Source organism: Eretmochelys imbricata, chromosome 1, assembly GCF_965152235.1.
Source record: "Eretmochelys imbricata isolate rEreImb1 chromosome 1, rEreImb1.hap1, whole genome shotgun sequence".
Taxonomy (NCBI): domain Eukaryota; kingdom Metazoa; phylum Chordata; order Testudines; family Cheloniidae; genus Eretmochelys; species Eretmochelys imbricata.
In genome coordinates this window covers 328,880,941-328,894,787 of record NC_135572.1, presented here as the reverse complement: position 1 = coordinate 328,894,787, position 13,847 = coordinate 328,880,941, and the positions used below count along the sequence as shown (strand labels likewise).

The 13,847-nt window shown below is 39.4% G+C and overlaps 1 protein-coding gene across 6 annotated transcripts in view; it reads left to right on the top strand.

Annotated features, from left to right (window-relative positions):
- The window catches only part of TBC1D22A (TBC1 domain family member 22A), a 467,234-nt gene that overhangs the window by 116,561 nt on the left and 336,826 nt on the right, over positions 1 to 13,847 (top strand). For all 6 annotated transcript variants that reach the window (XM_077834882.1, XM_077834908.1, XM_077834891.1 and 3 more), the window contains one exon: positions 7,776 to 7,890. In XM_077834882.1, coding sequence (XP_077691008.1) covers positions 7,776 to 7,890 — 115 coding nt within the window. The remainder of the gene's footprint in view (positions 1 to 7,775; positions 7,891 to 13,847) is intronic.

Here is a 13,847-nt window from a genome sequence, read left to right as displayed (position 1 = left end):
TACTTGCGCTATATTGATGACATCTTCATCATCTGGACCCATGGAAAAGAAGCTCTTGAGGAATTCCACCATGATTTCAACAATTTCCATCCCACCATCAACCTCAGCCTGGACCAGTCCACACAAGAGATCCACTTCCTGGACACTACAGTGCTAATAAGCAATGGTCACATGAACACCACCCTATACCGGAAACCTACTGACCGCTATTCCTACCTACATGCCTCCAGCTTTCACCCTGACCACACCACACAATCCATTGTCTACAGCAAAGCTCTGCGATACAACTGCATTTGCTCCAACCCCTCAGACAGAGACAAACACCTACAAGATCTCTATCAAGCATTCTCACAACTACGATACACACCTGCGGAAGTGAAGAAACAGATTGACAGAGCCAGAAGAGTACCCAGAAGTCACCTACTACAGAACAGGCCTAACAAAGAAAATAACAGAATGCCACTAGCCGTCATCTTCAACCCCCAACTAAAACCCCTCCAACACATTATCAAGGATCTACAACCTATCCTGAAGGACAACCCATCACTCTCACAAATCTTGGGAGACAGGCCAGTCCTTGCCTACAGACAGCCCCCCAACCTGAAGCAAATACTCACCAGCAGCCACACACCACACAACAGAACCACTAACCCAGAAACCTATCCTTGCAACAAAGCCCGTTGCCAACTGTGCCTATATATCTATTCAGGGGACGCCATCACAGGGCGTAATAACATCAGCCACACTATCAGAGGCTTGTTCACCTGCACATCCACCAATGTGATATATGCCATCATGTGCCACCAATGCCCCTTTGCCATGTACATTGGTCAAACTGGATAGTCTCTACATAAAAGAATAAATGGACACAAATCAGATGTCAAGAATTATAACATTCATAAACCAGTCGGAGAACACTTCAATCTCTCTGGTCACGCGATTACAGACATGAAAGTTGTGATATTACAACAGAAAAACTTCAGAAACAGACTCCAACGAGAGACTGCTGAATTGGAATTAATTTGCAAATTTGATATAATTAATTTAGGCTTAAATAGAGACTGGGAGTGGTTGAGTCATTATAAAAAGTAACCTATTTCCCCTTGTTTATTCCTCCCCTCCTCTTCCCCCCCCCCCCCACTGTTCCTCAGACGTTCTTGTTAAACCCTGGATTTGTGCTGGAAATGGCCCACCTTGATTATCATACACATTGTAAGGAGAGTGATCACTTTAGATAAGCTATTACCAGCAGGAGAGTGGGTTTGTGGGGGGAGAGAAAACCTTTTGTAGTGATAAACACCCATTTTTTCATGGTCTGTGTGTATAAAAACATCCTCACTGTATATTCCACTTTATGCATCCGATGAAGTGAGCTGTAGCTCACGAAAGCTTATGCTCAAATAAATTGGTTAGTCTCTAAAGTGCCACAAGTACTCCTTTTCTTTAAGTGGTCTCAGTGGCAGTAGATGGGACAGAACACCACACCCAGAAGGTGTGTGGGTTACAATCACATTGTCTGTCTCCAAAAGTGAATGTTGCAGTTGCTTTTGTATCTGTTCCTGCTGGCTGAGTTTCTGCCCCCAAGCTGACTTCCCATGGGATCTGTTAATGGTGGATTTTATTTGTCCGTATTTGTATTTCCGCAGTCAAAGGCTATGGATTAAGGAAAAGTTACCTCCTTGGCACTGAGTGGAAGTAAACAAGGAATATTTGCTCCTTTCTCATGAGTTTTATGTATTTACTTTTACCAGAAATTGTCATGTGACGGTTCTGCTGACTAAAGTGGGAACTAAAATAGAAAATCCAGGGATGGAGGAGTAGAGAATCAACCAAGGCCCATAAGAAAGGGAGCAAGACTATACTCTCGCTCCTAACTGTAGGACAATTGTCGGTCAACGTATTCATAATTAGCATTATATTTGAGGGTTTAATAACTGTTATAGGCGTGGTTTAAGTGAATTTTCTTAGTCATGGTGGCTATTCTTTCTGTGATTTATTGTCTGTGTTAAATATTTAATTATGTTTTGACAGCTTTTGATTGTAAAAGCTCCTTCAGACACTTGAGTCTATCATGTATGTGCAGATTATATGAAAAAATGTAGTTCAGAGGAACTTTGGACTTTATGGGGCAAGATTTTTTTATTTTTATTTATTTATTTTATTTTACTTTTTTGCTCTTTCTTTTTAATTCTAGTTAATATAAAAAGAAACTATATATGATGAAAACCTATTGAAAATTATTCAAGGCCTGAATTCCTTTAATGTGATTAACTTTGAATTTCCTTGCTGTAATGTTTAAGATGATTGAATATTCTCCTTTAGATACATACATATAGTTCTCTTTAATACTAATGCATTAACTTATATCAAGGGAAAAATAGGCAGATAATGGGCAGATCTCACAAAGTTCAATGTTTAATTTCAGATCAGCATCCCAAAGTTTGATTGTTGTTAGTTTAGGAATCAAGCTGGAAATTTCCCATGTGGTTAATCAGTACTGTGAGAACGGATTCCGTGGTGACTAGTGCGATGCTTTGTCTTGGGGTGCCCAGGACTCTGAGTCACCTTGTTCACCCTCTTGTCTCAATGAAGGAGAGATTTGCTGGTGCTTAACTGCATGTCTGTTCCCTGATACTGCCAGTCTTTAGCCACCCAAACAATCTCCTCAGAGCTTTGCCAGCCCTTACTTTGTATTGCAGGTTAACAATAAGTGCATGCCAATCTCCAAGCGCATCTGAAAGCATCCTCCTGTAATATTCAGCCTTTGTCACTGGACAGTCACAGTAATTACCAGGTCTGCTGTTCCCAAGAAAACAGTGTACGTACAGCTTGATTGGTGCAACTCAGGTTTGGGTCCTTTATAACACTACACTATGGAGATATATTTATAGTGAAACAATCATAAGTGTTGTTAAAGGTAAAGATGTAAGAGATACCGATTAAGGATAATGGAAAGAGAAATGGTTACATGTAAAACGAAAAGTACAACAGGCTTCTTAGAGTCTAAATTCAGCTTTAAGAGGCTAAAATCCTTGTCTAAAGTAGCTTCTCACCTAAAGCAATCTGCCGGCACAGGGATTCTCAAACTTCATTGCACCGTGACCGCCTTCTGACAACAAAATTATTTTATGAGCCCAGGGGGAGGGCTGGAGCCCGAGCCCTGCTGCCCCAGGTGGGGGTGGAGCTCGGGCTTCATGATGCACGTTGGGATCCTGACCCACAGTTTGAGAATTGCTGTGCTAGCATCACCAGCCCACATGGCTGGGATCGACTGTTGTTGGATGTAAAAGGCCCTGTCCTTTTTGCTCCCTCAGTGATGGATAAAGATGTCCTTTTGCCTTCCTCTTGTATTCCCCCAAAGTCATTGTTTTCATCCCCAGAGTCAGTAAAAATCCCTAAAGTGTTTTCTCTAGTGCCTGGTGACTTCATGTTGATTTCACATCCTCATGTTGTCATGTGGAAATTGGCTTCTGTGATGTCTTATGATGATTAATTTACATTTGACAGAGGTACATATTTTATCTCTTGTCTGGAAGAAACCTGTTTGTTAGCTCTGTCTGGGATTCAGGTTTTAAAACATATGTTTAGTACATATACACAACTTCTTAAATATCATCTGTACATACAGAATGCAATAATTATGAAGATGTCACATAATATTCTTTACAGATAAATATTATGACAGCAATGTGCTAGGTATGGTAGAAGTTGTTATAGAACAGTGAACCTTTAGGGGTTCTTAGGGTCACAATTAGTACTATAGTAGAAACTTACATCAAATAGCCTTTCTAGTAGCATTTTGGGTACTTCTGCTTCTGGATGAAATCAGTAAATCAAGTTTTATGAAAACGGAAAAAAAATTATTTTCAAAACTCAGATGACTTGGTTTGGTTCTCATATTATCCATATGCATCCAGCCAGATGTAGGATGTAGTTCTGTCTTCCACTTAATATGCTTAATTATGGGGCAGCCCTTGTCACACAATAGTTAATTTGAAATGTCAGCTGTTAAGGTTTTGAGCTTTCTAAGTGCTCTAAAATTCACATGTATGCTCACAGTGTATTAAATTGCTGTGCATTGCTGAGGCAGTGTTGGTAGTGCAAATATGGAGTCATTTGAGCATTTTATCTGAGCTGTTTCCTCCATTTTTGTACCTTTTTTGGTCTACGTTTATTCCTCCTCCCAAAGACATACAGACTGATATTGCCTGAACAAGTTTGATTTTGGCTAGCGTCCGGCACCCAGCAAACGCTGTTTATATTGTTCTTAAGGGATTGAATTGCATCTATAAATAGTTAAACACCTAGGGTCTGCACTAGAGAAAGTGTCTTGTGCATATACTGTGAGACTGCTGCTCTGTGGCCAGCAAGAGTATATAGAGGCTTTCCTGATGTCAGTCAGTGGATGCCTCAGAGCAATGTTTTGTAGATATTGAAACCAAGTACCATCCAAGGACCTGTGAATCCAAGTCTTGCCCTTGGCAGATTTGTGTCTGCTGTGCAAATTACTACTCTACACCTGCATTCTACTTCAGGTTAGACTGAGGCTGCAGAGGTCTCTATTTTGGAAGTTTTGCTTCAAGGGCGGAACTTTGTTTGAGCCAATATTTTTAAGCACTTTAAAATCCATATCCCTAGGTTGTTTTGGCAGTTGCAGTTCCTCATCAGGGTCAGAGATGGGGTAAGTGGGGGGTTATTGAGATATAGCCCCCCGATAACGATCTGATTTTTACTTTCAAAATGATCTAAAACCCACATCCATAGGGGCAATCATCTTGAAACTTATCATGTTGTAACAGAGGCTTAGGCCTGGTGTACACTTAAAATTTAGATCAACCTAACCTTGTCACTCAATGGTGTGAAAAATTCTCACCCTGGAGGGCTGTAGCTAAACTGACCTAATCCCCAGTGTAGACATAGTGAGATCTACAGAAGAATTCTTCTGTTGACCTAGCTGCTGCGGGAGGTGGATTAATTGCAAGGACAGGAAAAAAAACAACCCTTCTGTTGAGGTCAGGATTGTCTATGTTATGGACAATATAGCAGTATAGTTGCAGTGAGAAGAAAAGGAGTACTTGTGGCACCTTAGAGACTAACCAATTTATGAGAGCATAAGGTTTCGTGAGCTACAGCTCACTTCATCGGATGCATAAGTACTCCTTTTCTTTTTGCAAATACTGACTAACACAGCTGTTACTCTGAAACCTGTCATAGTTGCAGTGGTGCAGCTGTGCCGTGGTAGTACCCATAGTGTAAATGTGGCCTCAGGTAGAGTTTGTGGGGAATGTTTGGGGTCACTTGATCAAATGGTTCTTGAGATGCAACCCCATACAATGAGCTGCTAATAAAAATCTGAAACATTTTCTCACTTTTTTTAATACAGGCAAGGAAAATACTAAGGCTCTGACCTTCATAAAATTTATATTACTGAACCGTCCCTGAGCTCGGCTATTCAATATTCAAGGACCAGTTTCAAAATATTTCAAAGATTATTACATTATAAAGGCTTTAGGACCCCTGATTACAGACAGTGTGTAACTCTGAGAGCTATTGTTTCCTAAGGAACTCCTTTTGTGAGTGACCTACTGAATAATGTATTCACATGGTGGCCAAGGACCATAAGTTGGAATCTTTTCCTCTAGAGATTTGTGTGATGTGCACATTAGTCCTATCAACCCACCAATTGCTAGGTGTGTGGGCTACAAGGGAATTGTTTTGAATGGTGTGTGCAATTTTGGGAAAGCTCACAACACCACAGGTATACCCTCTATGTAATCTTCCCAAGTCCTATCCTAGGAAAGTTTGAGGGCAGTAATGTGGCCAGGATATGATCCCAGTATGGTGACTTGGATGGCTGGGCTGATATGGGAGGGTCTAACTGCCAAGTAGAAAATGACATCAAAGAGGCGAGTACAAGTGTAGGGGTCCAAGCCAGGTGAATTGGTTATCTACTGGGAGAAGCTCAGTCAGTTCCTGCTGGGAAGCACTAGGTGTGGGCTGGGCACTGGGAACAGGCATGTTCGGGTGGGGAGCTTAAAATGGATATACTCAGTGCATAGCACAGGCATGCAAGCTCTGAGATTGGGTATGGAGGGATGAGAACACTCATTGAGCTGAATGGAAAAGTTAACAACTCCCAGAGCTAATGCTTAGAGCTGCTTGTGCCCTTCCAGAATGAGTAAGGGGCTAAATGTAAACCTCTGAAAACTATGAAACAGAGCGAAACTGATGCCTTCCTCCATCACACCTCCACGTAACCTTAACTCTGCCCCCTGGAACTAGCAATAAGCAATGGGACAAAGCCAAACCTCACCTAACAAAATCTGACACTCTGCATTTTTGTGCTGTGTTGTCCAATAAAATTTTCAGCCATCATTCCTCTTTATGTGCTCTCAGTAATCCTCACAATGCTAGATGTGGCAGTATTGATTCTGGCATTAGTTGTAGCAAGTTGCCAGAGTTCACATTGCCATCTGGGCAGAGGTGCAGATGCAACTAGAAGAATCCCCCTACCCTCACTATTTTATGGCTTGATTTATGCAGGAGATCAGAGTCTTATGATCACAATGGCCATCTTGATTTTAAAATTTAGGAATGTTTTTAAAATCTTAGAGTTTCAGGGCTGCTAAAACTGCTTCCTCTTTCATCCCTAGAGGCAGACATTTTACTTGGTGTGCCATAAAGATAGAGGGGATATAAGTGTGAGTTAACCCATTCTAATGTGCTGTTGTTTATTTTTGTTGCCCATCAGAACTTCTCGTCCACGTTGGCATGCACATGTTTCTCTACACCCTCTATGCGCTCATTGCAGCTCTGGTATTTTCTTGGCATACGTTACAAGGATGTACAGTGTCAGCTGGTACTTAAGCAAACGAAATCCTTAGGACAACAATGAACATCTGGCAAGTCTTAGGGGGTTTGTCTGAAGTAGGTGAAGTGGTTGAGTGTAGGTCGGGCTTATCTTGCCTGTTTTTGCAAAACTCTACCTAAACTCAAATTATATCCTAGTCAAGAAAAGGTTTAAGTTTTCCTCACACTGTTCTTCTTCATGCTCTCTTCTGTCTTCAACGTGCTCAGAAAGGGTACAGTCCTGTGGTCTCTCACAAGCAGTTGTTAGGACATTGCTCAAAGAGGGCAGAGTTAAGGTGGGGGGTGATGTGGGAGACATTGCCTTGACTTTACATTTCCTAGTTTTCAGAGATTTAAGTTTAGCTACCATACGTATTCTGGAAGGGTGCCAGGCAGTGCTAGACAAGCTTAACTATAGGTTTCTTGGGGATGAATTATTGCAAAAATCTGCAGTGACCTATCACAGAAGTCTGAATAGACCTTTTGTTGTTTTGAAAAGTACAAAGTATGGTTCTTAGTAATATATTTATCTTTGAGAGGGATTGGGGCGATGTGGAAAGGCGATGTAAAATTCCAAAAGGGGGGGAAAAAAAATCTTACTTTTATTTTAAAAGCTCCAGTCATAAAAGTTGTGTTTTTTCCTTTCTTTTTTTTTCCAGTTACTAATATAACTGAATTATATACAAGGTTGGTTTTAACATGTGCGAATATCCTGAAATTCCTTTCTCTAAATAACTGAGAGACTTAATTAACGTTGACAGTTAACTATGAATACCAGTGTTCATTTATGCTTCCGTATGCATACTTTTAGTACTAGTTATTGTCTATGATATTAAATTTGTCCTTCATGCTTTTCAAGTATCGTGTTTAAAATGTGATAAATTTGATAAATTCCTTGCTTCACAGTTTCTTTAACTCTCTTTCAGATTTTTGAACGCATTTTGTTTATCTGGGCAATACGTCATCCAGCCAGTGGATATGTTCAGGGAATAAATGACCTTGTTACTCCTTTTTTTGTAGTCTTCGTTTGTGAATATATAGGTAAGATTTGGTACAATACTTAATTACAAATTGGTGATGATTTCAGAAGAATAGCTGCATTTTTAGTATAACAGTTTAGCTGGATAAATAAATTACGTTTGAGCATATGAACGGTCATCTGGTGTATAAGAGGATGATATTTTTGGCAAATGTAACTATATAACAGGTGATGCCCTTAAATATATATGGGCGGGGAAGGGGCGGGGTATTATTTACAACTAAAACTATTTACTTGTTTAAAATGGTGACTTTAAGGTATCCAGACCTATGTTACAAACTAAGGTCCTGATCCAGCAATCTGATCTGTGTAGCTACCCATTGACTTTTGTAGTGTTCTGAAACTTTGTCCATATAGAGTCCTTTGTCCCCATTGGAGATGCAGGAGGAGTCCCTCATGGATCAGATGGCAAGGGTGAGACCTGCTGGACTTCTTAGAATTAGGGCATACCCTATATTATACTGTTGTCCTTTAACTATAATTTAATCCTTATTATGATCATAAAGACTGAAGAATGTTTTTATAAGGACTGATTTTGTGTAAAAGCTGTAAATATCCAGGAATAATTTTTGCCATCATTTTATTTTAATTTCCATTATGCATTATACCTAAACTACTGAAGGGAAAGCTATTGTAAAAGTTCACTACTAATTATAAACTATTGGGTTATGCTTGTGTAAATCACTAACATATTTCAGATTGCAGTTTTTTTTCATTTTAAATTCCTAATCTATTTTCTAGTTTGTGTGTACTGTGTAGACTCTTAGAATAAATATAAGTCATTAAGGGTAAGCAACAATAAGAGTGGAAAATAATATATTTGAAGTTAAAACTGTTTTACATTTCCCTTAATTTCTTTTCAAATATACATATAATGAAAACAATCACAGTTGCATATATAACTATGCAGAGCGTTCTGTGCTCTATGAGGTGTTATATATGTATGCATATGTGTGTGTATACATAATATGTTCTACATTGTGTATATATCTTTTCTTTCCTCCTCCTCCTCGAGTTACCCCATCAATGTCCTAACCTAGATTAATTAGATTTAATGGGGGACAGATTACCCTTGAGTGGATGAAAGACTATCCATTTATTGCATGGAAACCCCTCTCTTGCTTTGTTTCATTTCTTGTTAAATAGGAAGATTTTCATTGCTAAGCAACTAATGAGAACAACTGCTGCTTACTCCCTAATCATCTGTTAAGTGGGGGTAGAGGCCTACTCCTGAGAGTGCTTGCAGTTTCTGCCTTTTACTCCCTAGATTGACAGATAATGAAAATGTTGTTAATGATCCTAGAACAGTAGGATCTCTGTTGGTAGACTTTAGAGTTCTTAATTGAAATAAGAAGTTCAAATGAGATGTGATTAGAGAATTGATATTCCATGTTAAATAGACCATTTAATTAATATGGTAAATAAGTTTGTCTTTACTACCAACTTTTGTTGTGAGACCCTAGTGATTGTTAATGCATTTGCCTGAATGTCAGTATGATGAGATCGGAGAACATGTTTCAGTTCAAGTTCAGTTCTTCAGACTGTTTCAGTAATTGTAGTTTTTTTTAAACTGGACAACAACACAGCAACAAAAAACTAATAGTAGTAAAAGTTGATTTGCCAGTGAAAAGGTGTGTGTATCAGTGAATTACGTTTTAAAAGTCTCATTTCTGTTTGTTACCTATTAAATAGGGATATGATATTCATGTGAACTATATTTTTCCAGTATATATTTGAGTATTTCTAACCCAGAATGTTTGAAAATATTCATTCTTCCTAAAATTGAGATTGGTTTAAAATCATTACATTTTAAAATCAACAACAAAAAATAAGCAACAGATTTGTTGTATTTGCCTTCTGGTTTTTGAGCCTTCACGGTGCTTTCCAGTTATATTTTCAAGTTTTTTCTCCACAATCAAGGCCTAGATTTTTTTTTAATGAAAGCTGACATTCTTACCTAATCATAAGTTTCTAGAGGTCGTGCTTTAAGAAATGCACGAAAAATCGTTACACTCTTGATAAAGATGTGAGAATTGGCAGCACTGAATGCTTTTTTCCTTGATCACTAATTTCTTACAAGATTAAAACGTAGTATGGCAAAAGTATATTAAGTCTATTAAATTTGCAAGAACTAAATAACACACTTGAGTTAAAGTATTTCTAGAATTTGGATAGAGTATCAAAACTTGTGTAGTGATTAATCAATAGACGTATAGCACCATCTTTTACCCCTTGCAGATTTTTAAAAATCTTGTGCAGATTTTAAAATGGTACAATTTTATTTACTTTAAATAGCAAACTAAATAGTACATGTGAAAGAATAATTAAAAAAAAAACTTTTAAACATGAGTGATTTATGATTACTGGATTACATTCCAGGGTAAGCTCTTTCGTTATTCTTCTGAGTCGCTTTGTTTAAATTCTTTGTGTGTTCTTCCACTAGAAGCAACTTGGCCTCATGTAATGAAGGTGTAAATAATCACTGCCAGTTCATAAGTAAGTGAGAATGTTGTTTAGTGTCATCTTTTGTACACTAATTACATTTTATAGAAAATGCACCATTGTGATGGCATTGTTCATTCACATCTGTGTAGCTTAATTTGATCAAAAACATGTTATAGAAGTGAGTCATTTATTAGTAAATAGTCTGTACTTTGTGAATTGTTCAAACACAATGATTCTCTATCATGAAGAGTTAAGATGGTTATTCATATTTTAGAAAATAGAAGTCTGTTTCTGCTTTTTCACAGGGTTTCCCAGCACATTAAATTCCTTTTCTAGGCACCTAAATTATACGTTTAGCTTCCTATAAAATGGTGTACACCTAAAATGTATGTCAACCTAGCTTCCACTGTAGATACAGCTAGACTGATGGAAGAACTCTTGCACTGGTGCATCTCTGTCATGGTAGCACTTGTAGTGTAGACATACCCTAATAAATATGGGTTAAGATGCCTAACTTTAAGGCACCCGATTAGAGTATTTTAAGTGACTGAATGGAGGAACTTACTTAATGAATGTGCCAACAACAACACAATGGTGGCTGTGTAATACAGTTATATCTCACTAATTCGCCACGTATTTCCATATTGGATGTCCACTTTGCATATATCAGCAAGGTAGGTCTGAGAACCTGGACATGGATAGGAAGGACAGGAGAGCATGCAGGGAACAAGAGCGTGCCACGCAGGAAGAGATGCTGCGGATTATATAGGAGCAGTCAGACATGTTGCGGCGTCTGGATGAGGTTCAAGAAAGGCAGCTGGATACTATTTCCTCTGCAGACTATGCTAAACCTGCTGCCATCATCACCCAGTTCTACAGTCTCCTCCCTCAAACATTCTGTGAGGTGGGGGGAAATCCTTTGCACTCAACACCAGGGGAGGGTACAAGGACCAGAAGGTGCCAATTCCCACACCTTTGATTGTTATTGCAGAGCATCTGTAAGCAAGCTCTTCTTGTCTCCCCCCCACCCCCCTCCCCCAGTGTTATCAGCCCTTTTGCCCCATGTTATCTTACTTTTCTTTGTGGTCTGTGTGTTTTTGTGTGCATAATAAAACTTACCGGATTGAGGAGAAAAGCCTCTTTATTCATTCAACATATGGTGGTTGGTGGTGGGGGTGGACTTTATGGGGGAGAAAATGCAGTGGAGGGGACAGTTTGGTATGGTATCTCAAAGGTAACTTTGATCTGTGGGACACCACGAGGAGCAGGAGGGATTCCAATCAAGTCAAAAGTACCCAGGAGTTGGTTATCCTTGGTGAGAGGACGTTCACCTTTATAGACCTTGTTTGCCAGCAAGAGGTTCACTTAGAAATGTTGAACCAAGAAGTTAATTTCATTTAATTAACTAGGCCAGTATTTCTAGTTTAGCAATTCTTGGAAACATTTTGGTTTTTAAAAACCGTAAAAATCAAGGAATATGTTATCAAAGAAAATTGTAGGTACATTTTCCCCATTTTCCAGGAAAGAAAAAACCGGAAAAAATATTGTTTTGTGCTTGACAAATGTTTGTGGAATTTTTGTTTGTTTTCCAAACAGCTTTATCATCTTTTCTTTATTATGATAGCAATACCTCCAGTTAAGGTTGCCTGACTCTTCCTCTTCTAAGTCCTATTTTCAGTTGCTTATAATTTTGCCACACTTTAACTATTCCGTATGCCAGGTGTCTGCCTTGGACTGAATTCTTCTGGAAAGTTTCAGCAAAAATGATTTTCCCATTTCCGAGAACAAGATTAAGGGGAAATGCTTTGTTTTGCCTGTGTTAACAAACTGGTTAAGAAATTATTTTTGAGACATTTTAGAACCTCTGTGCTTTGGACAAAAAAAAAAAAAAAATTTAAACGTCCAAAGGCACATTCCACCACCATTCTGCACTTGCTCAGTCTATGGTTGAACTGGTCCTTACTGCTGCCAGGCTGCCGGTATATGGAGCAAAGGGTAGGCTGGGTCTTTCAGAATCATGATTGGCATTTCAACCTCTTTGGAGGCATTTGAGAGAGAGGGGATCGTAAACAGAAAACAGAAAAACAGTAAACAGAAAAAACACATGGCTGGTTTACAAAAAAAAAAAAGGGTCCTTGGAGAAAGGATAGAGAGGGCAAGGAAACTTTCAGGGCTGGGGAAGAGAGAGGAATGATTACTGGAGAAAAATCTTACCTAAAACCCCTTCTCTAAAATTTTGAATCCCCCTGTTTTTAAAAGTGCTGGAATTTTCTAAATCTTCAATTGTTTTTGGAAACTTGAACCTTGGTATCTTTCACCAAGGCTTGTTGGAATTAGTACACTTTAGATTGTACATTCTCCAAATTGGTGTTAGTTTTGTTAGTTACCAATCCTGTAAAATCTTTGTCTGGGTTTACACTTAATTTTTTTTACTAGTCTAACTACTTTGGTTACACACATGACTTTTTTACCAATACAGTTATACTGGTAAAAGCCCTTGTTTATTGTGTACACAATTATACTGTTACAAAGGTGACATTTATGCTGGTAATGTTATCCCCCTTCCCATACAGGAATAGCTGTACAAGTATAAAGTGCCTTTATAACTGCATCCAGTAGTCTAGCTACGGGGGAGCGGGGCAGTGGCCGCTCCCCCACTGAGCAGAAGTGGTGCCTTTTTAATTCTTTGGCGCCTTTTAAATTTTTACTCACCTGGCGGCGCTCCGGGTCTTCGGCGGTGGGTCAGTGGGTGCGGAGATTAAAAAAGGCGCCACCCCCTGGTACTCAGCCGGCGGTATTCTGGGTCTTCAGCAGCACTTCGGCGTCAGGTCCTTCACTCGCTCCGGTCTTCGGCGGCATTGTGGTGACGGTCCTTCAGTGCCGAAGACCGGAGCGAGTGAAGGACCCGACGCCAAAGTGCTGCTGAAGACCTGGTGAGGACCAGGGGGTGGCCCCTTCTTTTATCTCCTCTCCCCCTGTGTTTTCCACCTGGCTACGCCACTGACTGCATCCACACTCGAGATGGTTGTACTGCTTTAACTATACCGGTGTAGTTAAAACACTACAATTTTCTAGTGTAGATAAGCCCTTATACCACTAACTTTAGTGCTCCTGGTGTTTAAAACAACAAACTGTAGTGTCTACAGGATCAGTCCCTTTAGTTGTTCTTTCAGCTGACCTGCAACTAAAACTTAGATCGACCTAGCTATGTCAATCAGGACTGTGAAAATGTCATGCCTTGTGTGATGTAGTTCGGTCAATCTAGCCCCCAGCGTAGAGGCAGCTAGATTGTCAGAAGAATTATTCCTCTGACCTATCTATGCTACAGTAACACAGCGGTGGCACTGTAGCTGAGCTGCTGTAGTGCAGACATACCTGTAGGCTTGTGTCAAAGCCTGATTTTTACTTACCCTTTCTGCATGCGTTGTCTCAGTTAGCCAAAACTAAACTCTCTAATTCTGCCTGAAACCCTAAATTTGTTCTTGTGCCAGGGTAAACGTTTTGGTGTGAAGTT